This window comes from Pagrus major, chromosome 8 (assembly GCF_040436345.1).
Source record: "Pagrus major chromosome 8, Pma_NU_1.0".
Taxonomy (NCBI): domain Eukaryota; kingdom Metazoa; phylum Chordata; class Actinopteri; order Spariformes; family Sparidae; genus Pagrus; species Pagrus major.
The window spans coordinates 20,824,195-20,847,406 of NC_133222.1; the positions used below are offsets into that span (position 1 = coordinate 20,824,195).

The 23,212-nt window shown below is 40.7% G+C and overlaps 1 protein-coding gene across 1 annotated transcript in view; it reads left to right on the forward strand.

Moving 5' to 3' along the window:
* The window catches only part of lrrk2 (leucine-rich repeat kinase 2), a 31,493-nt gene that overhangs the window by 4,900 nt on the left and 3,381 nt on the right, over positions 1 to 23,212 (forward strand). The window contains exons 6-45 of the mRNA XM_073472917.1: positions 391 to 525; positions 2,391 to 2,522; positions 2,963 to 3,082; positions 3,977 to 4,137; positions 4,220 to 4,299; positions 4,639 to 4,745; positions 5,155 to 5,284; positions 5,483 to 5,607; positions 6,618 to 6,745; positions 7,643 to 7,787; positions 8,311 to 8,450; positions 9,083 to 9,211; positions 9,565 to 9,735; positions 9,966 to 10,230; positions 10,380 to 10,568; positions 11,327 to 11,442; positions 11,639 to 11,711; positions 12,594 to 12,790; positions 12,879 to 13,129; positions 13,921 to 14,069; positions 14,583 to 14,676; positions 14,827 to 15,013; positions 15,169 to 15,350; positions 15,492 to 15,715; positions 16,086 to 16,213; positions 17,014 to 17,232; positions 17,320 to 17,521; positions 17,742 to 17,830; positions 18,202 to 18,389; positions 18,488 to 18,642; positions 18,729 to 18,875; positions 19,133 to 19,324; positions 19,522 to 19,668; positions 19,829 to 19,941; positions 20,068 to 20,258; positions 20,495 to 20,655; positions 20,744 to 20,914; positions 21,637 to 21,737; positions 21,889 to 22,101; positions 22,261 to 22,454. Coding sequence (XP_073329018.1) covers positions 391 to 525; positions 2,391 to 2,522; positions 2,963 to 3,082; positions 3,977 to 4,137; positions 4,220 to 4,299; positions 4,639 to 4,745; positions 5,155 to 5,284; positions 5,483 to 5,607; positions 6,618 to 6,745; positions 7,643 to 7,787; positions 8,311 to 8,450; positions 9,083 to 9,211; positions 9,565 to 9,735; positions 9,966 to 10,230; positions 10,380 to 10,568; positions 11,327 to 11,442; positions 11,639 to 11,711; positions 12,594 to 12,790; positions 12,879 to 13,129; positions 13,921 to 14,069; positions 14,583 to 14,676; positions 14,827 to 15,013; positions 15,169 to 15,350; positions 15,492 to 15,715; positions 16,086 to 16,213; positions 17,014 to 17,232; positions 17,320 to 17,521; positions 17,742 to 17,830; positions 18,202 to 18,389; positions 18,488 to 18,642; positions 18,729 to 18,875; positions 19,133 to 19,324; positions 19,522 to 19,668; positions 19,829 to 19,941; positions 20,068 to 20,258; positions 20,495 to 20,655; positions 20,744 to 20,914; positions 21,637 to 21,737; positions 21,889 to 22,101; positions 22,261 to 22,454 — 6,241 coding nt within the window. The remainder of the gene's footprint in view (positions 1 to 390; positions 526 to 2,390; positions 2,523 to 2,962; positions 3,083 to 3,976; positions 4,138 to 4,219; positions 4,300 to 4,638; positions 4,746 to 5,154; positions 5,285 to 5,482; positions 5,608 to 6,617; positions 6,746 to 7,642; positions 7,788 to 8,310; positions 8,451 to 9,082; positions 9,212 to 9,564; positions 9,736 to 9,965; positions 10,231 to 10,379; positions 10,569 to 11,326; positions 11,443 to 11,638; positions 11,712 to 12,593; positions 12,791 to 12,878; positions 13,130 to 13,920; positions 14,070 to 14,582; positions 14,677 to 14,826; positions 15,014 to 15,168; positions 15,351 to 15,491; positions 15,716 to 16,085; positions 16,214 to 17,013; positions 17,233 to 17,319; positions 17,522 to 17,741; positions 17,831 to 18,201; positions 18,390 to 18,487; positions 18,643 to 18,728; positions 18,876 to 19,132; positions 19,325 to 19,521; positions 19,669 to 19,828; positions 19,942 to 20,067; positions 20,259 to 20,494; positions 20,656 to 20,743; positions 20,915 to 21,636; positions 21,738 to 21,888; positions 22,102 to 22,260; positions 22,455 to 23,212) is intronic.

The following is a 23,212-nucleotide window of genomic DNA, read 5'->3' on the forward strand; positions in this document are numbered from 1 at the left end:
AACAAAGCAACAGGTTTTTAAATACTTTATGACCTATATTTGATTGAAAACAGTACAAAGACCGGATTTTTAATGTTCAAACTGATGAACTTTATTGTTTTTTGTAAATATACAGTCATTATGAATTTGATGCTTGCAACACATGCTCAGAGCACATGTAAGAATAACTCACTTAGCCTCCAAAATGCTAAAATTATCATCCATCTCAGAGCACAGGTAATGTTAGCATACGAAACTGCTAATACACTATCATTAGCCAGATAACGTGCCTATTGATAGCATGTTAATATGTGTGTCAACCACCAGCATTTTAGCTAGCTTTGCAATCACATCCTTCTAAATGCTTGTGTATACACCAGCTGAATATATCTTTTGTGTCTGTGTCTCCAGTAAGTGATGACCACCTCGTAGAGTTTGTGGAGAACCAGGATCATGTTGTGGTTCTGGCGGCTCTTCAGACGTTCTCAGACAGCTCCGAACTGCTTCTGCAGGCCATGAAGGTGCTGCTCCCACTGGCTCGTCCTGGTAAGACCTCATTACACCTTAATATATTTATGAGGTCTAAGAGGGAAAGACAACAATTAGAGTATGAATTTAACTACCTGGGGCTAAAATGTCAGCACTATGAGTCCTGCCATATATTGATTTCTGATTGGTTGATTGATCTTGATTGAACGTAGTGTGTATTTGCAAACTACAGAGTAAATCTGAACCTCAGTCCGATGAGGGTCGGATTCAGTTTAGATCTCTGTTAGTGGAGAGGTCTAGGAATGTGTGCTCTCACTCTACTAATGTAATGCTTGATGTGTTACACCACATGTTGATCATGAAGGAGGCACATTAAACATCAACACATCAACTCTTTCTTCATCTCACACGGTCTATTTCAAGCATCATCACCGGACCATGATGTCACTGTAACGCTTTTTAAACAGTCTTGATGAAAATTAGATTATAGCCACCACCAACGCTAGTAACCATGGGAGATGTTTTGCAGAACAGTTGTTTGTCGGACAGAAGGTGGTGTGTGTCGAAATGGTCAAATCCTGATGGAAATTCCCTGATGGTGGAGAACACAGCAACTCCTCGTGTACTATGTCTGTTTGCTTGCTCGCAAGGGCATTGTGATATAACAGATAACTGGCTTGGAGTGTTCCATAATTTCCATGAAAATGTAATCTTAATTATTGGAATACTAATGCAGTTATCAGAGTTCAGGGAGGGCTTGTGTATTTGTAATCTTTGTATTATGAGGAGTACATTGTTCTGGCTTCACTGGAAAGGATGTTTAAGAAAAGAAAGGTTTGATGTGAGTTTGTACAGTTCTGCTAGCTATGCATAAGTTAAAAGGCTAGCACAGATTTTGGGCATTTATTGTACATTTAGTCATTGAATTGATGGACGAATATTAAAAAAAGATATTTAAATACGTTTATTTGTAGCACCTCTCACAGATACAAAATCACAAAGTGCTTTACAATAATAAAAAATACAATTAAAAGCAATATAAATGCATTTTTGATCACTTCCATTTGGTTATAAACAACCTAAAATAGGTTGTTTTACAGTTATGTAATACACTTACATACTTACTACAGTTGTCATTTCTGCACTACAATGTCTTGTTCCTTGCTGGCTATTAAATATGCTGCACAGATGAATATCAGATGGAAAAACCGGCCATCCCGGCTTTTTTTTCCAGATCAAAATAGTGTTCCTTGTTTTGTGCAGAAAGAAGCTTGATCACATATCGATCTGTTTGTGTCTGCAAGAAGTAGATTTTCCGTCTGTATTAAAAGCCTGTGGCTGACCAGGCGCCATGTCATGTATTTTTTCTGCAGATGACAACTATTACTTTTATTTCAGTTAAAGCTGGATGAACATCAGAAATGACTGAACAAACAGAGACTTTGCTCTGCACTGAAATTCTAATTAGCTGCATGATTTCTGCATGAAAAGTACAGCCGCAGATGAAGAAAAGAGACAAAGTTTCAGGCATGAACTTTTTCCACTTTAATCCGTGTTTTTCCACAGATGTATAATTTATCACGGTCATGGGGGGATTCCAGGCTATTTGGAGAAATCACTCTTCTCTGACCTTCCTGTTTTTCTTTTATTTGCTGTTTTTCTTCTTCTTTCTTATTACCATTTTGAATTTGCTACACAAACCTTTTTTGGTTTAGGAACCTAATAATATAGTATAGTTGTGACTGCCAATCAGTACATACCCAACTGACATGCTGTGTTGTACTGTATAAACCTGCAATATCACTTCATATATTGATCGCAGACTGAAATAATCAAATCCAGCCAAAACATGAAGGTTGATGTTTGAAAAGCAAAAAGCAGAGATCACAGATGCTCTGAGTTTATTATCTTGTCTCCTCCAGGCAGTAACGTGGAGATGTTGATGTCAGGAGGTGCTCGCTGCTACAGCATGATCATTGCCGCCATGGACGCCTTCCCTGAGGTGGAGGAGTTGCAGGAGATGGCCTGCTGCCTGTTCAAGAACTTTACATTAGGTCAGAGCCAGTGGTCAAATGTTCAAAATTACAACCTTTATTAATTATTAATTCATATTTAAGACTCATTTTAATATGCCTGCTTTCTTCCAATATGAGACGTTTTTAGTTGCATTTGTGGATAAGTTAAGTTTTTTCTTCCGCCACTTTCACTGTCTTACTCTCCAAGACCTGTAAACACACTTGAATCTGTAAAATAAGTGGAATTGCTCTTTAATGCACTGTCAATGAACAACTTTGGAGTATCTCCTCAGTTATCGAAGGTCGTTAATGATAACAGTCTTTGTGAAATCAATGAATCCTCACTATCTGTCCAGCAGTGTTTGGATTTTATTCATCCTGATAAGTGAATGTGTTTTCAAATTGGCAGATTAAGATTGAAGAGGTCAGTGGAGACATCAGCTTAATCCGGGTCGTGTTTGTTCTGTGTTATCTTGTAGAGAGTTACTACAGCATCCTGGTACTGAACGGCGTCCAGAGGGTCGCAGTGAGAGCCTGTCAGACTTTCCCAGACAATGCCAAGCTGCAAGCTGCTGCTCTTTCCTGCCTGGCTGATCTCAGTGAGGACACACAAACACTCACATACTATATTTAACCCATTTATTTATATCCACAAAGATGGATTAGTGATAGAAACAACAGAACAATGCCTTGACCCAACACTGTGCACACAAGAAGAGAAATTATATCCAGGTACAAAAACAGCACATTTTATTTATAGAGGGCCTGCTGTTTGATTCCCTCAAGTTGTCAGTCATGTGCCTACAACTTGTGTCTCCAGAGTGTTGAATAATGAACACGAATAGCTTACTAAACTTATAGTTTCCAGGCTGTGCAATAGATCTATAGGTAACTCTGAATAAGCATTTAATTAAATTACTTCATTACTTTGGTCCCCCATAAACCTCGCGATCACTATGCAATTTTGTCTGTTATGGAGCGCACGGTCACCCGGGAAAGGAAAGGTTAACTGGTGATCTATTTCTGTTACAGTCTAAATGATGGAATAACCTCACGTTTTGTCCTGTGTTGTCGTTATTTGCGACTCTGAGGAAAACAGAAACGATCCAGTTGTCTTTGCAACAGCTGCGGCAACAACAATACCACTTGGAAACTTAACATAAATAATTGTTGGCGCTGTTGTCCCTACTGATTTTCTGGCTTTCTTTGGCATGAAAAAGTAGCCGCTCCCCAATCTAAACACACGCTCATCTCTTCTTGTTTAAACCCCATGTGTAAATTTTAAATGTGACTGTTTGTAGTCTTTAGTCTCTACCACAAAACACTTCTATCCTGAAGATCTTGCAGAGTTAAACTGAACAAACTAATAGTTTTTAACTTGACTGCGACTCTTCCGAAGAACAGAAGACTCACATAGTCTGTGAATGTAATCTGATGGTTAAATCAGATCTTGTACAGTATAATAATTGTACCATGATGTCTCCTTCCGTCAGCTGCAACCATCGTGCAGAACAAAGCGGTGGCCGAGCAGGGTTTGGAGGAAGGGGAGGAGGAGGAGAACAGGGGTAAGGAGGAGGTGGAGGACATGGGCCTGGGCTGGATGGAGGCCTGTTGCATGGCACTGGATCTCCATGCTGCTGAACCAGCCGTTCAGGTCAGTCTAGCTTCTGCTGGTCCTCAAATACAGCAAATATTTTACATAGAATCATTTTAATCATATAATTCTGCTGCATTAGGAAGCTGCAAGCTGGGCCATTCACAATCTATTACTACACGGAGCTGGAGTGAGCAGTTCAGAGGAGGAGCAAGATGAGAGGTACACACTGAAACATTGAAATACTGAACACACTCACACCCTCCACATATGTGTTATTACATCTGGACTTCCTTACTCTGAAGCACATATTCCAGTTTGTGAAAGGTTAAAATATCTGTAGTCAGTTGTCACATTTTCTTAGCAGACAAAGAAAATCCAGACAAAAGAAATGAAAAATGATCTTTGACTTCTATTAGACTTAAGAAAATGAAGGCAATCAGATTTCAGTGGTCAGCATAATTTACACTTGTACACGTCACAAGGGATGTTTGAGAAATATATTAAAATGTCTGATGATATAATAATAATATATTTACATTTTTCGGATATGGTTTCCAGGACTCCTGTTCACAGACAGTTAATGGCAGCTATGTTGCTCCACTCCTCCTCTCCCAGTGTGTTTGAAGCTGCTACCAGTGCCATAGCCACACTCATCACACACAACAGTGAGTCTTCAACAGTACACACTTATAACTGGTATTTTATCATAATAATGCATATGAAATGAGTGATGAGCCCAGAGAGAATTATCACCTGAATCTGCAGCACCTCTCTTTTTTAGGAAGCTTTATAGTTTTTGTGTTTTTTTTCATGTTATCTTCAACGTGTTTGGTTGCAAAATGATTAGTAAAACCACACCATACCATACCAACACCATCATCAAGAAAATACACAGTACAGTGTGAGAAAGTTCATTCTAGATGTGATTCCATATACTCTGATTCAGTGGAGCTTTCTGAAAGATGCTGATGTAGTAAGACCCCATTTATCTAGAAATCTGTGCAGATGCAACCATATATATAAATACTGTTTTGTTGGCTCATACAGTGAATGTCTGCTATTCTCTTTTTGCAGGTAAAATGTGTTCTCTGCTGCTGTCCAGTGGCCTCCATGTCAACCTAGTGGAGATGATGAAGAGACATTCAACGTCAGCTGAAGTTTCCATCAGCGCCTGTAAACTGCTCAGTTTGCTCTTCCAGGGAAGGTGAGCACAAATAGTTCCCATTCTATGACTCATTTGTTGGATTTAGAAAAAGGAAGTCAGAATGGGAAAAACAGGCACGCTGAGGAGTGCACTGTTGCTTTCCACATTTGTGTGCCGCTCTTTTGTTTGCTGACTTATCAAAATATCATAACATTGATATTTCATTTTTGAGTCAAACCTGTTTCTTTTTGCCTTTAGGACAGCCAATCTAGATGAGTTGAACATGGCCATGAGTCAGATACTCAGCACCATGAAGATCCACAACTTCGAGCCAGATGTTCAGCTGGAGGCTTTGAAGGCCAGCCTGGTCTTTCTCTGCCCAGGTACACTAATGTGTATTTTCTACTTTCACTTACATAGAAATGCTCCTTCTGTCATGTTTATGAATGGCCCAGAGTTGACTTGACAATCAATGTTGGTTTTGTGCTGATCTTTTCGTTTAGGTTTTTGATGGTGAAGTTATTTTGATGACAGCGTTATCTTTTTCTATCACTCCCTTTGTGACCATTTCTGTTCTTGCTAAATACCAAGTTTGTTCCTCCAGTAAGAAGAAACTAAAAAGATCCACTAAACACTGTTTTGGATTTTCACCACAAGTGCTTTCTGGATCAGCCTCACATCGTTTCCAGCAGTAAACAAGCTCTAATAAACCCTGTACACTCCCTGCCCAGCACCAAACATCAAACAGACAAAGTTTGCTAAGTTTAACTATCCGGTGAAGGAAGTGGGACAGCAGATGAAACTATTTGGCTTGGATTCATTTGGTGGACAGAAGCAACAGTCTAAATGAATGTTAATAATGTTCCTCAAGAAACTGCAATAGACTAGTTTCTGTCTTTCAGTTTGTTTGGAAATCTGCAGCCTCAAAGTGGCCAATAAAAATCTATTTATGCAGCTGTAACAATAACCATTACATTGCAATTCTTCCTGCATCAAATCAAGGAACAAGTACAGTTCTGAGATTTTATCATTCATACTTACCAGGAAGTTCATCAGTCCATGTACAGTATGTGTTATTGTCTGTCTGTGTGGTGTGCATAAAAACAAGACAAACCTCAACAAAGGTGGATGCACTTGATTTTACAATGCTCACTCAGAAAATAATTTCTCCACTATGTATGGCAGAGCAACTATACATTTTCTTTGTTCAGCAGGGGAATTCAAAGCTGCTTCAGGGGAATGTGGTTGCAGTTTACCCTTCCTTTGCTCCCAGCATTGCACTGTTAACACTCCTGATTAGATTATTGAATGTAACAGAGCAGTTTTGTCTGTGTGTGTAAGTTTGCTTGCCTCTTTGTCTTCACATCTTTCCTTGGTGTTTGTGGATTCTCAGACAGAAGTTTGAGGGAGAACGGCGCCTCGGTCTCAGATCCTGACATGGCCGATGTGTCGTTGAAGGTCCTGAAAAACCAGTGTGTGGTGGAAGGAGCTCACACCCTCTACCTGGAGGTTCTCAACAGGGTACGGAAGCACTGAGAAACCCTGAAATATCTCTCTAATTCTTTACATTTTCTGTCAGTCTTTTCACTGTTTGATACTTTTTTGTCTTTACACGCTTTTTAAAAAAATCTCACCATACAAAATACATTAAAATCAAAATGATATAACCCCCCCCCCCCCCCCCCCCCCCCAAAAAAAATACAGGAGGGTAGAAGGTAAAGATTTTGTTTTGCTCATAAAAGAGAAGCAGTGTACAAATACTCAGCCAGTACATATAGTTCTCACTCATTACATAAATTAAACAACAGTCCATCCATTCATTGCAGAAATTATACAGTAGCCTCTCCCGCAACCAGAACATCGGAACGGTGTAATTACATTTCTAAAAAGAATTTGCCAGTTGACTTGATGGTACGAATGAATGCTGAGCATGTTCTTTTTTTCCCATGTGGCTGTTTGGTACCCCACTGCCCGAGGGCAGGATTCAAAACAGGGACAAAAACAGCTTCTGTAAAGGGGAGGAACAAGAAAAGAAGCATCACATGTCAGTGGGAAAGTCAAAAGCCAATAATTAACCATAGTATCTATGCTATTTAACTTCTTTTTTCACCATACAAAGAGTTTTGTCATAGAAGTAGATATAATCCATTTGAAGATGGGACATCTTTTTATGTCCAAAATAAAAGAAGAAAGAACAACACAAATTCAACTGGGTGACTTGACTAAGGACTCAACTTGACTTAACTTGCCCAAGGAAAAAATGACTTGGGACTTGCTTGAGACTCACGTCTGCCATGTAATAACCCACAGCACTTTGAAATTGTACTATATTCAAACAATATTTGTTATTTAGACGCAGACAGAGTATGAAGAGCTTCAACCAGCCTGATACTCAGTGCTGTTTGTGTTTATGTGCAGTTCATCAGCAGCTCCCTCATACAGAAGTCTGGTCTGAAGGTGCTCTCTGCTCTGGCTGACTGCTCCGGTGCAGTGGACTTGCTCTGCCAGCAGGGGGCGATAGACACAGTGCTGCATACACTACAGATGTTCCCACAGGAACGAGGTAGGCATATAGTTATTTTTGAAAAATAGCCCTGAAAGAGAGGAACAAAAATTTGATTTTTGTCAGTTTCATGATTGCAATGGAGAGGAAAAATCAGCTAAACCTCATCATAATTGATGATTTTTAATTGGTGATTGATAATTGATAATTCATGATGAATCATGAGTGTCTTAAACAGAATTTGCAGCAGGACAAGTCTTGCCTCTACAATGATAATCTTGGTACAACTGACTAATTATTTAATTGACACAAAAATAATATGTCAGTTATTAGTAATTGCTCCATTTTGTTCCCTTCTTGAGGTTAGGTCCATAAAAGCAGGTTTGAAAGTAGGAAGTAAGAGTTTCAGAGGAAAAGTAAAATGCAACATTTCTTTGACTAAGACACCACTGATTCGTGGAATAGGGTTAGTGGAATTATTAATTATGGAAACATTCCCTTATCTGAGCAGTTAAAATATCATGATTTCAATGTTAAAATGGTCAAATCATACCTCCTTCACTAACTTCCAAACTTCCTCCAGAGATACACTACTGGGGTCTCACCCTGCTCAACTACCTCGTATCTAAGAAGAAGCTGTCGAGGATGATCGTACCTGTTCTGGCCTCGGTTGTGGTCGCCTCACTCGTCCAGTACAAAGAAGACTCTGAGATGCTCCTGAAGGTGACCTCAGTGATAGAACACGTAGAAAATCAATGTGACTGCTGCATTCCCTTTTTTTTAAATCAAGAAAAGTCTTGTTTTTTTATTCTGTTTGACCACAATACATGTTAAATATTTGTTTCCCATCTTTTATCATGCAAAAGGTTATCCTTAAATTGTATTGTTGACAGTTTGTCAGGAATTAGCAGCAAGATGACTAGACACCACTACCTACCACTGAAATGTGAAGAATGAATAGAAATAAAAAGATGATTTACGAGTGACCAATTACAGCATTAACTGCTTTGAATCAAACACACATTATGTCAAAATGTCATGTATTATCATGACCGCCACATCATGCAGCCCTGCTTTAAAACTGAGTACTTATCTTTTAATTTTACAGTGTTTCTCAGAATTAAAAACCAGCCAGTAACCTCTGAAATGCTATCTTGTAATGTTAAATGTTGATATGATTGATTGCTAATTGTCTTGGTTCAGAACTTCAGTCGTAGCAGTGTAGACTTTGTTGTATTCTGTAGATATTACAGGCTATATACTGTAAGTCATATTGACTTGACTTCTCTTGACTGTTACTGATTATAGTTTTGTGCTTTTTACTTCCGATCTGTCTCTGGTCGTGTGTCCTGCAGGGTTTCCAGGTGGGTCTCAGGATGCTGGATGCCTGTTCAGGAGCTGCAGCTGAACTGCAGAGAGAAGACTTTGACAGGCAGATCTTCCAACACCTCAGAGAAGAGACTCCTGACCAGAGCAACAACCCTGTGAGTTCTCATTACAGACTGCAAAAACTGAATTTACAGATCAGATTCCAGACAAACAAGTATTTCTCTTTTAATTGCTATTTTCCAAAATAAACAGGGCCGCATTTTCCTAGATTCTGGAGTATTTCAGTTTGATCTGCTGTCATGATGAAACACAGGCTGTACTGTACACATAGAGGAACATGCAGTACAAAAGGGCCGAGCAGGACATACCAGACATGCTTTAATACTGCTCAGATTAAGCGTGTAGGACCACTTGTCTTTTTCTTATTCTTATGTTATACGGATATTGTAAACCTTCACTGTAATTTAATAAACTGATTAGTCTCTTCTCTCCTTCTGTCTGCTGTCAGCTGCGTAAGTCGATGTGCCTCGCTCTGGCTAAGATGTGGTGCGACTCAGAGCTACACTACAGCATGCTGGAAAAAGCATGCGAGGATGGAGACATGACGTTAGCGGAGTGTTTGATCGAGCTGGGTGCTGACATCAATAAGAAGACCAAAACTGAATCTCTCATCTATCAGGTCAGAGGTCACAAAACCCACAGGACACCATTAGGAACAAACTGGAGTAGTTTATGTTTAATTTCCTGCCTTTTACCAGCCGACAAATGTGTCCCGACTTTTGATGACAGTTCTTGGTGCTAAACAGTTGTTGATTTTTTTTTAAATGGTGCACAGCCATACTAATAGATAGCTTAATCAATAATTCAAATAATCAACAGTTCAGACTCAATCATGGCCATCTTTTCCAGGTGTGTGAGAGAGGCGGACCCCTTGAGCTCGTGGAGCTGCTGCTCAGCCGAGGCGCCCACGAGCAGCACCTCCGCAGGGCTCTGGCTGTTAGCGTGAAGCGGGGCGACGGACCCACGGTCATCCAGCTGCTGGGCCGTCTGGGTCTGGACCTCAACAACAGCGCCCTCTGCCTCGGGGGCTTCAGGCTGGGCCGCCTGGACGCCGCCTGGCTCAGCCCCCTGCTGGCTGAAAGAGGCAGAACACACAGTCTGCGCTACAACAACAGTGAGGAAGAGTTTATGCTTTTCTGTCTTTTCAGACATTTTCTAGACTTAACAGCTGATGAATTATTTGAAAGAAGTAAACAGCAGATGGGATGAATATTTACTTGCAGCCAAATCTTTCATTTCTACGTACTGTGTTCTGTCTTCGAGGTAAAGGTATTAGTTTGGCGAGGTACATTCAGTCTTTCCAGAGGTCCAAGAGCAGCAGTGGTCCTCCCAGATCTCTGGCTGACCCCTGTCTGACATCTGGCTACATTTCTGAAGAGAGCGACGACTCCAGCTTCAGTTTTGTCTCCATGGACGACAGCCTGTTTTTCAATGACGACATGGAGAGTGATGGTAAAGTTTCACAGATGTTGGCTTAAGCTAATACTAATAACTAATAACAGTATGACCTATATAAGTTATTTTTACACTCTGTTCCAACAAAGGCAGAAAATGTGTTCACACTTGAAGTGGAACTGATATTCGATTTGTGCGCCTGAATCACAGCTGTGCTGACAAACAATGTATTTCTACTACAGACCAAACTGAGGACAATAATCTGTTTCACTTCAAGTAAAATCTCTTTACTGTAACATTGTCTTCAGATCCCACACAGTTACATCTTGTATGTTTCCACTTCATTGATTAACATTATGTCATCCATCTTAACTCTTTCTAACTCTCCCTGTTGCGCATCAAATAAGTCACACTGATCACATCACAGCTTGTGATTTGTCTTGGTTGGTTTTTACATAGTGAAGTGATGTTTTTACCAGTAATTTATGTTTCTTTGGTGTGTGATCATTTAGTTCAAAGTCTTCTTTAAGTGACTGTAGCTTTAAAAGCCTCACATGATAAAAATATGACCATTTCCACTGTCTGTAAATAGATGTCTCCTCATACGCATCTTTCTGGGAGCTGAAAACAGAAAAGAAAATATTTTTATATATCAATGGTAATGGTTTAATTAAAATGCCGAGACTTCTAACATACCTGAAGTGCACCTCAACCTGAGAGGGAATTCATAGCATAGCTCGTTCCTGATTATCAAATGTAGTTTACCTCCTGATGATGATGTCCTCACCTCTCAATGTGTCCTTTTCCTTTTGTAGGCAGTGATTCATTATCAGGGGTTTTGTCTCCAAAGCCGCACAATAACTCGACAGAAGAGTTGAGAGGGGGGTCCTTCAAAAGGAAGCAGGGGCGTCGCAGACATGCCAGCGCAGAGGTAGGACCTCTTTATCAACATTTCAAATTTTATGCTTGTCTGATATTGATATTGTTTTATGCAGTTTAGTTTTAAGATTTACTTTCCTTGCAGTCCCTTTCTTAGAAGTAAGACTGTAAATCCCACCTAAATGTGCGTCTGTTCCCTCACTGTCACTTCTTCTCTCTGGTGTCTGTGCCTTTCTTTCTTTTTCCAGAGTGGTCAGACTGAGACTGAACACAGTGAGTCCGTACACAGGAGATATGGAAGAACCGGCTCAGGTCAAAAAGGTATCTCCATCAGATTCGATTTGATTCTCATTCTGTCAAACATAGCTTCACAAAAAACTTTGTTTGCTTTTCTGTTTGACCTACACATGTTGATGATGATGTAACTTGCTTCTCATATGACAGTTAACAAGGGGGAACACACTGTTCATTTAATCAGTGACTGTTAGTCAACTAAAAAAAGCTTGCTGCCAGTTATTTAAACAATATCCAAAACTGCTGAAGAAAACACAGATTCTCTGTAGATCTAACTGTATATACAGAACTATGCCTTGGATAATAATAACAGGAACGTGAAGGAATATATACTTTTATGCAGTAATTACATACAAGCTTAAACATGTGTAGGATGTGTTTTTTGGATATCGAAGAAAAAGTATTAATAATAGAAAGCACTCTGAAAACAGACTTCTTTCATGACAGAAAATGTTTTAACATCTGGAGAATGTATCTGCATTTGGATCTGGATCTTCCTCAAAAACACACAGTGTTAGACAACCACAGGACACACAACACACCAGATTATTTTTCAGTCGCGTTAAGCCAATTTGTTACAAAGACAATTAAACAGTTAAAATGTTTAAATATGGCCTCTCACAAGATTCTTAAATTAACAGGATTTAACAAGTCACTTATTCTGCTAACTAACAGACAATAAACGGAGGTTGTTTTTTTAAAAAGTTCAGTGAAGGTTTCAAAACATGCTGCTATTTTTCCTGTAATTCCACATCAATTTGAGTTTGACAATGCAAAAAGTTCCTTTTTTGTTTTTTAAAAGAGCAACAATGTCTTGTAATTATACATCTTTCTCTACACATCATTGTTGCCATTGTGAAAGCTCCTGACTTATAATAAACCGTAGCTAATGATCCGTCTCCTCCTCAGTGTTTGGATCAGGTGACAACTCTGCTGCTCTGCCCAAAGAGAAGGAGAGGATCCGCCTGCTGGACCTGTCAGGAAATGAGTTGGACTCTCTGTCCTGTCTGATGGATGATGTCTTCGTCCAGCAACAGCTGGGACATCTCCTCCGCCTGGACCTTAGCCACAACTGTCTGCTGGAGTTTCCTTCAGCTCTTTGCCAGGTAATCCCTCTGATATGTGCTGAAGCAACAAGATATAAAATGACTGGAAGAAATCTATGCTGAAGCTTCTTTGTTTTTGATTTGACAGAATTTGAAGAGTCTGACTCGACTGGACCTTCAGGGCAACCAGCTCCAGTCGCTGCCAGTCGAGCTGCTGTCTCTGCTCTCACTGAGCATGCTGAACGTCTCCCGTAACTGTGTGGGTCCTCTGCTGACCTTTGACCCCGCTGTCACCTGCCCATCACTGCGGCAGCTCAATCTGTCTTTCAACAAAATCACCACATTCCCTCACGAGCTGGGCCGCGCCGTGAATCAGCTGGAGGAGCTGTTTATGGAAGGGTAGGCTGCTGGTTTGAACACATTAGCAGGGAACGTGTATTGTTGTTTTCGATTTTTCACCAAATTATTCGTAGTTCTGATGAGAAACTCTCTTCATTGTCGCTATAAGGAAGTGAACGCACTCACATTAATGTCACTGTCACTGTTTTGATGTGTTGGTTTCTATAAAAACAGCAGAACCACATAACACATTTTTCTCTGGACTTTCCCATTTCAGAAAGAGGAAATGTGGAAAATTATGAAATTATAAAATTCACTTCACTCAGTAATTTATTGCACAGCACAAAGCCTGGCACATCTCCAGTGATTGTCGTGTTTTCCCTTAAATGGGCCAACACATTGACGGGGGTTTACAGTGACTCCTGCTGTGTAAAAGGGTTGTGCAATCCAATCTTAATAAGCTCAACTTCATTATCTTGGTTCAGTTTCGTCACATACATTTCTAAATAAATCACTGTTGTGCTGAGGCATTACTAGAAAGCACTCAGAGAGCACACAGCTCCACCAGTGCTGCACAAACCTCTTATTTTCATACAGAAAATGTTTGCAGTCATGTTAATCAGGGGATACATGTGCAGACTTTTTGTTTTCAATTAAATGCAGTAGTTTATAAGAAAATAGAAAATAGCATTGAAAACATGATAATTTGTCATACTTGTCATTTTAAGGTATTGGTCAAATTTAGCCCTTTTGCATCTTTGTCAAATCAGGTTCCTCCATAAAAACACATTTTTAATGTCAACAGTATCAAGCCTCCATTTGTGGTGACGTTTTTCTTTTTCTCTTTTCAGTAACAGTATAACTGAGCTTTGTGAGCCTCTCTGTCTGCCGGAGATCAAGCTGCTGGATGTGAGCAAGAACAGTGTGGAGAATATTTCTCCAGACTTCCTGACCGGCTGCCCCAAACTGGAAACTTTCAGTGTCTCTATGAACAAAATCTGTGAGTACCATTCAAGTAACTGTTTATTAGATTCAAAACCTGCAGCTGAAGAGCTCTGTACCTTCTTTGTCTGCCCAATTTGTACTTTGGAAAACACTAAAGCACCAAGTGACCTTGAGGAAGATCATGTGGACAGACAGAGTAAATGGGTTTAATGAGAGAATATTTAATCAAAACAGAATTCCCTCCAAAACACAGTAGAATCAGACTGTTAACGTAGCTGTAAAGGCATTTTAGAAATGAAGACATTGGCTTTGTTGGCCAGTCAGTTTAATTGAAAAATAAATAGAAACAGTTAGACTTAATTTAGAGCTATTTGGACAATATTAACTAGTTTTAGTTTTGTGTTTTTTTTGTTTTTTTTATATATTTCTCAGCAGAATAAGGCATGAATAAGTGATTTATAATGACTAATAAAGAGCCAATATGCTACCAATATGCATGCTAACAAGCAACTACTTAATGGTTAATATGTGTACTATAAAGTGTCTGATCTTTACTGTTTTTCTCCAGGTTCCCTGTCACATCTCTCATCCAAGATCACGACACTGAAACTAGCAAACAACAATTTCACGGAAGTTTCTGAGGCGATACTTCATCTCCCAAAGTAAGTCAGATACTCAACTAGTTTTCTATAGTTCTAATTCATACAATTTTCCAGACCATTATCACTAACTGTCTGTTAAAGCTTGGTTTTCAGCTTTATACTAAAGAAAAATGTTTTAGTAACACTTGATTCATACCTCATTTTGTCCAGCTTGAGGTCCGTCGACATGAGGACCAACAACATTGCTGTTCTGCCTGGACCGGGACTCTGGGAGTCCAGCAACCTCAGAGAGCTGATGTTCAGTCAGAACTGTATCAAAGATCTGGATCTGAGTGGACCGATCTACAAATGGGTCAGACTGGAGAAACTCCACCTGAGTGACAACAAGCTCACTGAGGTAAAGAATAGGTTACCTTTCAAAAGATTTGACATGATTTTCTCAGCTATCTCAGCCCTTTTTTCATTGTTCACCATGAAATGTTGTGAAAGTAGAGAATATCCTGGTGTTAATGACAGAGCACTGCTTTTGATGGTTGTCTCGTCTCTGTTCAGATCCCCCCACAGATCGGCCTGTTGGAAGGCCTGACCTCCCTGGATGTGAGTCGTAACACAAACCTGCGCTCCTTCCCTGATGAGATGGGTAAACTGAGTAGACTGTGGGACCTGCCGCTGGACGGCCTGAAACTCCAGCTGGACCTCAAACTCATTGGCAGCAAGACCAAAGACATTGTCAGGTCAGGGGCTGGTTTTGGAAGATTTAAATATCACACATTTGTTCTATTTTCACCACACTTTATGATCTTGAATTTGTAAAACAAGAAATATAATTAACCTAACTTCAGAATAAATCAGCCATTCCTTTCCTCCCTCCCCAGGTTTCTGCAGCAGCGGCTGAAGAAGGCGGTGCCGTACTACCGAATGAAGCTCATCGTGGTGGGGAACGCAGGCAGTGGGAAGACCACCCTGATCCAGCAGCTGATGAAGCTGAAGCGCTCCCAGGTGAACTCGAAGCGGACCATTGCTGGCATCGACGTCCGTGACTGGACCATCAGGGAACGGGACAGGAAGAAGATGGTGCTGAACGTCTGGGACTTCTCAGGTTGGTCAACAAATAACAGTTAACGTTACGCAACAGTCCTTACAGCAGGTGACAGCTGCAGAGATGTGTGTTAAACAGTGTACTAGAGCCCAAATCCCCTTTGTAACCAAGATCATATCAAAAATGTGTCTGACGTATTCAGGTCCAAGTTGTCAGTTTATGACCACGTACACATGCAAGAAAAACAATCAAAAGAAGTTTTTCACATGCACAGAAGTGAACATTGTCCTCCGTCTTTGTCCAAGCAATCAATTTTCAAAGAACAAGTTGTAGACATTCTTATGAGGAACAAAACAAGATTATTACAGAGTATGTACATAATTCATATGTTTTAAGTCGTGTATGTTATGTCATGTTTCCCCCTTTACAGGAGGAGAGGAGTTCAGTGGCTCTCACCCTCACTTCCTGACCTCCAGAGCTCTCTACCTGGTCGTGTACAACCTCAGCAAAGGAGCCAGTCAGGTGGACGCCCTCAAACCCTGGCTCTTCAACATCAAAGTGAGTCATAGACCAAAGATTCACAGAGTTATCATGATGAACTATTGAGATCAGAGGGGTGATGAATACCCTCATTTGTTTGTTAATCATGTTGTGCAATTTAGAAAAAAAATCACAAATGAGTTTAAGTTTTAAATTATATTGGTAGAATGTAAATGTATTTATTTCTTAAACCATTATTTGAAGAGATGTAAGTTGCTGATTACTGCGATAGATGATAGGAGATAGGGATATGGGAGAGAGCATGAGAAAACAATGTTCATTCTTAGTATGTGTATGATCGTATGTATGTGTGTTAAGCCTTTCTAGGATTAACATATTTTACACTACATACTGAGCATACCGGTCATTTTGTCTAAAATTCAGTTTATAATGTCACTTTTTTTAAAAAATAGGTAAAAATGTATTTGTGGTAATGACAAGAATTATGTTTCAACAATTTTCTGAATCAACGTAAGCTTCATTTGAAAATAGCATCATAAAAACACTAGAAAACACATCAGTGACGGACTAATTGCACTTGTTTAATTAGAAATGTCTAAAGTTTCTAATATAAAAACGTTTGGAAATCACATCTAACTTTGAAATTAAATAAATTATGTACATGCATCGTTTAATTTCTTTAATTTTCATGCTATGCACACAAAGTGCCCAACCCTCCTGGGTTCTCATCCTTTATGTCCTTGTAGACAGGACAGCGATTCAAAAATAGATCCTCCTCATTCTCAATTTAACCTAGCTCAGACAACAAGCATATTTTTGTCCATCTTCTGTCAAATCGTTGCTCATCTGTCCTTCAGGCTGTAGCTCCTCTGTCCCCGGTCATCCTGGTGGGAACACACACCGATGTGAGCGAGGAGCTGCAACTACAAGCCTGCCTGACCAAGATCAGAGAGGAGCTGCTGAACCACCAGGGTTTCCCTGCCATCAGGGACTACCACATGGTCTCCGTCTGTGAGGACTCGGACGCCATGACCAAGCTCCGCAAGGCCATCGCCAGGGAGGTCACCAGCTTTAAGGTAAACTGATTCAAACAGCTGAGTAAACATTTCCTTTCTTGCTCCTCTCCCATGTCCTCACCCTCTCATCTCCTCTCCATGTCACAGATCCAGGGCCAGCCTGTGATGGGCCAGCTGGTTCCAGAATGCTACGTGGAGCTGGAGCGCCGCGTTCTGCAGGAGAGAACCAGGGTTCCCCCAGAGTTCCCCGTTCTCAGGCACCAGGAGCTGCTGCAGCTCATCCAGGAGAGTCAGCTGCAGCTGGAGGAAGCTGAGCTGCCTCACGCTGTCCACTTCCTCAGTGAAGCCGGTCAGAAACATTCAACATCATACAGACCTTCAACTTTATGGAAAGAAATGGATGATTGTTATAAAGCTTTAGTAGAATAGAGTGTCCCTGTCACAGGCAGACAACAGGATGATATGTGATATATATATATATATCACCATGACTTTAATGTTCTAAATATTGTCTGAAGAATCAACAATATATCTGTCTGACTGTTTTGTTTCCTTCTCTGTCAATGAAGGGGTTTTGTTGCACTTTGACGATCCGGCACTTCAGCTCCAAGAGCTCTACTTCATCGACCCGCAGTGGCTGTGCCACATCATCTCCCAGGTAGCCTCATGTGAACACACAGAGACAATCACACAAGCTTTGTGTCTTTGTTCAGGCTAACTGAGATGCTTGAAGAAACAATCAGTTTCAGATTGAAAAATTAGACCTCCTCTGTCTCTCTCCATTGCCTATAAAAGCCTGTGGACAATTTTTTTTTCATTCTGTCTTTAGAATTTTCTTTTTGTTGTCGTTGCTTTCTTTATGGCATCATGTTTTCTTCGTTGTGCAAATTTGATAAATTTATAGGTTACAATGTCGCCCAACGGTGATTTATGTGTGTTATCATTAAAAGTAAATGAAATGAAATGATTAAAGAATGTGTCAGCGCTGTCAGGTGCACAGAGTCAGGTGTTGTCTGTGTCTCTGTGTAGAAACTGACATTAAAGAGCTGTGGCCTTTGGGAGCACCCTAAAGGAGTTGTTCAGCGCTCGATGGTGGAGAAGTTTCTGTTTGAGACCAAATGTTTCCCCAAGAGCCACCTGACGCAGTTCTTCAAACTGCTGGAGAAATTTCAGATCGCTCTGCCCTTCGGCGAGGACCAGCTGCTGGTACCCAGCAGGTATGTTTAAATGTACAACTACAGATGTTTTGTTTTAGGAAATGAACATATCCAAATATTTCACCATCTCTATCACTCACTCTTCTCTTCTTTTACAGTTTGTCCAAACACAGACCGGTGATAGAGCTGCCTCACTGTGAGAACTCAGAGGTGATTGTGCGTCTGTACGAGATGCCGTACTTCCCCATGGATTACTGGTCTCGCCAGATCAGCCGCTTACTGGAGTTTTCTTCTTATTTGCTTTGTGGAAAAGGTAAAGTAGATATAGAGTAGATACAGTCCCTGTTCCATTACCCAGTGGTTTATAAAATGAGTTATCTTGGTTTGTGTTTAATCCAGAAAAAGTGATGCGGCCTAACCGGATCTACTGGAGGAGAGGCGTGTACCTGAGCTGGTCCCCAGAGGCCTACTGTCTGGTGGAGGCTGCCTCAGTGGAGGAGAACCCCTCCAGCTTCGTCAGGATCACTGTGCCCTCTTCAAGAAAAGGTGCTATTGTTTTTAAAATTTCAGGTCTTATCAGACTCCAAATATCTAGGGATGACTCTGTTTACGTGACATGAGGAGTGTTTTGTAGGGGAAACACTGTAGGGGATTACTTTTAGTCATGTTTTAGACGACTGCTGTGATTTCCGGAAGTTTAATTCAGTAATTTATTAGTTAAGTAAACTTAACATGTTGCTACTGTTGCTAGTAGTGATCATGTCCGTGATGATGACCATCATTGTTAACTCTTTTCCCACCAGGCCGGGTGCTGCTGGGTCAGGTGGTGGATCACATCGACTCCCTGCTGGAGGAGTGGTTTCCTGGCCTGCTGAACACAGACATGCACGGCAGCGGTGAGGCTCTGCTGAAGAAGTGGGCTCTCTACAGCTTCGAGGACGGACAGGAGTGGAGCAAGATTCTGCTCGAGGACCTCTTTACCTATTTCGACAATGGTACAGAAGTTACACTGAAAAACAACACGTGTTTTGTCAGTGTGGAGCCAAAAATGTTCCTTTTTTAATCCATAGAAACTTCGTTCAAAATGCATTGTGTTTGGTTGCTAGAAACGTTCAGTAGCACCTCTTTTACGCGCTGCATTTTTCCAGTTATCTATCAATTATCTATTATGTCATTGATTTTATTATCACAGATTTTCTGCTGGTGAACTCAGAGGACCCCCGCTGCACTCTCCCCATCTCTCAGATCGCTCCTGACTTGGTGCTGAGTGATCAGCCTGCAGGAACAATACTGGACAGTGAAGAGCTGGAGGTAGACATGTCTAAAGAGAACAGACTGGGTACGCTTATCTAATTTCCACACATAAACATTTTTATGATATCTCATTTAATAAATGACCATTAAACCCTATAATTTTATAATATTATTATAACCCTAAAAACTTTCTAAAAAACAATATTAAATGAAACACAAAATTTTATGATACTTTTTGTTTTCAGGGGATGGTGGCTTTGGGACCGTCTATCGAGGTGTCTACAAAAATGAAGAAGTAGCTGTGAAAATATTCAACAAGCATGCATCTGAGCTTTACATCTACAGACTCCTTAGACAGGTACCACTGACAACCTAAAATAAAGAAACTGAAAGGATTTTTGTGAACACCAGCTTTTTCTAACCTGTAGTTTACTGCCACGATCTTTCCTTTACATCACTTCTGTCCTGGTCTGTTTCTCTCCAGGAGTTGGTGGTGTTGGGTCGCCTCCGTCACCCCAGCCTGGTAGGTCTCCTGGCAGCCGGCTCATCTCCGCAGGTCCTGGTGATGGAGCTGGCTCTGCGAGGCTCACTGGATTCCTTGTTTGAACACGAAAACGGCAGCCTGAACCAAAAACTTCAGCACAGAATCGCCCTGCAGGTGGCCGACGGACTCAGGTAGAGAGTTTGGGATGATACTGTGACATTTCTTGTCTTGTCTAGCCTGTCCAACCTTTTTTTCTATAGAATTTATGGAAGCATAGTTTAAGCATAGCATCTTTAATTGTGGTAAACACAATCAACCAAACAGTTTATGACTCATATTTAACACCAAACTAATCCTCTAAATCAGATTCAAATTTGGAAAACTATGGTGTTAAAAATGTGAAAATTTGCTTCATCTGTGTGAGCAGGTACCTCCACTCATCCATGATCATTTATCGGGATCTGAAGCCCCACAATGTGCTTCTGTTCAACCTGAAGACGGACTCGGAGATAATCGCCAAGATCACAGACTATGGCATCGCTCAGTACTGCTGCAGCATGGGAGTGAGGAGCTCCGAGGGAACACCAGGTCAGACACCTCTGCAAACCTTGAGCTCACATCCTGATTATATTTAAGGTCATGCCAAGCTTGAAATTAATGACTGTATGTCTGGCAGGTTTCCGGGCACCAGAGGTCGCCCGAGGTAATGTGATCTACAACCAGCAGGCGGATGTGTTCTCTTTCGGCCTGCTGCTCTACGACCTGCTGACCTGTGGTGAGCGAATCTCTGACGGCATGAAGTTCCCCAGTGAGTTCGATGAGGTCGCAGTGCAGGGAAAACTGCCAGGTAATAAATAAAAAGTTCTTCCCTGAAGCTTAAACATCAAATCTGTAACCAGATATTAACTCACATTACAACTGATGATGAGCCACTATCCTTTTTAGTGCTGATGCTTGTAATGTTTCAGTTCCACCTCAGAAAGTATTCTTCAAGTACCACAATCATTACTGACTCTAAAATACAGTAGCGTCGGCCTACTCAGCTGTCTACTCAACTGTTTTGCGCTACTGTCATCAGGTGTTTTGGATGCTCCAGCTGTGGTGCTTAAGTAGCACTTGTGCTCTGTTCATTGCCATCAACATTACTGTTTGGAGTCCCATTTGAAGTTTTTTTTCTGCAGTATTTTAATAGTATTATACTGTATTTTTATTAAAAAAAAATTTAATCTGGGATTCCTCTACGTTCCACTAGAGGGAGCTTGCATACTGCACATGTTTCTTGTACCACATTTTGAGAATTGTGATTTTTAGGAGATATTATGAGATCACACTTTTTTAATTAATCATTGTATAGAAAACTTTTTCTTTTCTTAATTGTGTCAGTTCACTTAGATACAGAATCACATTTAACAAAGAAAATTAATTCTGGATTGATCTATTCTCAAACTGCAGCACACAAATCATAATTGTAAGAGGACGAAACCATGTTAATTACACAAAATTGTTCACTTGTTTCTGCTGTGCTTACAATTGTAATCATGAGTGGCATGTTCCCTGTTTTGTACGCAGATCCAGTAAAACACTACGGTTGCTCACCTTGGCCGGGCTTCCAGGCCCTCATGAAGGACTGTTTGAGGGACAGCCCTCAAGCTCGACCCACCTCAGCTCAGGTCAGGACCTGAAGAATATGTATCTGTGTTTAGAGGGCGCTGCTGCTGCTTTCATTTTACTGAGATAGTCGAAGAAGGCAGAGCAATGTAGAGATAAGCTGTAAAGAAGTTCTGTATTTAGACTATATCCTGTGTCCTGTGATGTGCGCAGGTATTCGATAGATTAAATTCAGGGGAGATGTTGTGCCTGATGAGGGAGTTGGTGGTTCCCCGGGCGTTCAATGCTGAGTGCTTCACTGTGAGCTCCGGCAGCAGTGACGGCTCCTTGATCAGCCACAGAGCCTGGCTGGGTGGAGGCAGCAGCACCCAGCGACTGGGCTCCGTCACAGCTGTGGACCTAGACACCAACAAAGTTACTACACAGGTACCAACAACACTGGATATGTACTTGATTTTGACTTGAAACTTGCCTTGAAATTCTGTGTAGCTGTAGCTGCACGGTATTGAAAACGCTGAGTGCGTGAATCCCAGTGTTTAATTGCAACATGTTCTCCTTTTATGTTTGTTTTTCTCACTCCTGCAGGAGATTGACACCAGTCCTGTCTTGTGTCTTGTGACTGTCCAAATCCCTGACGAGGCCTGTGATTGGCTGGTGGCAGGCACACAATCGGGCTCCTTAGTGGTCATCAGCACTGAGGACATGTCTATGTGGCACCACCTGCAGAGAGTCAAAGATGCTGTCACCTCATTGTACTTCCATGTGCACCCTCGACGCACGTAAGTGTAACAAAACACTAAAACCTGATGCGACTGTACACTCATGGAGGATTTAATGTCTTGCTGCTACACTTTCCTTTTTACTTTATTAATTGGTGCATTAAACTATTCTCATGTATTATATTAACTGTATTACGTTAATAACAAAAACAAATTGATTTTCTGGTCTCACTAGCACAAGTTAGGGGCTCACATAAACATTGGTTTCCATTTTCTGAGAACCATGAATATACATGTACAAAGTTAATTTTTATCCTACAAATGATTTTACAGATCTCTTGTGAAGTGGGCATCTCGATCTAACAGTGGTGCTAGAGGATATTGTGAATCAGAGGGTCTGCTTAATATTTAGATAATCATTCTCTGAGGATGATGAATATCTCATGAATCTGGCCAAAGATTTAAATGAGCCGACCAACCAAGTGTCCTGACTAACATCGGCATTGTGTCACAATGCAGCTTTCAGTATCACAAGCTGGTAATTTTGCCAAATATTGGACTAAATTTGGTCTTGAACATGAAGGACTATTAAAACATGGTACTAGATAACTGCTGTTGTTTGATCATGTTTGCTAGATAACAAGTCAGGTTACGGTTTGTGGCATCCTGAGGTAAAAATGTACAGACCTCTCCTTTTAATACTGATGTTATCCACAGCTCTTTATGGCTGTTCATGGCCTCTTATTAAATAAAACTAATGCTCTGCAGCATTTTCATACAGATACATTCCAGTTTTGGTAATTTGATTTCTTGATTTA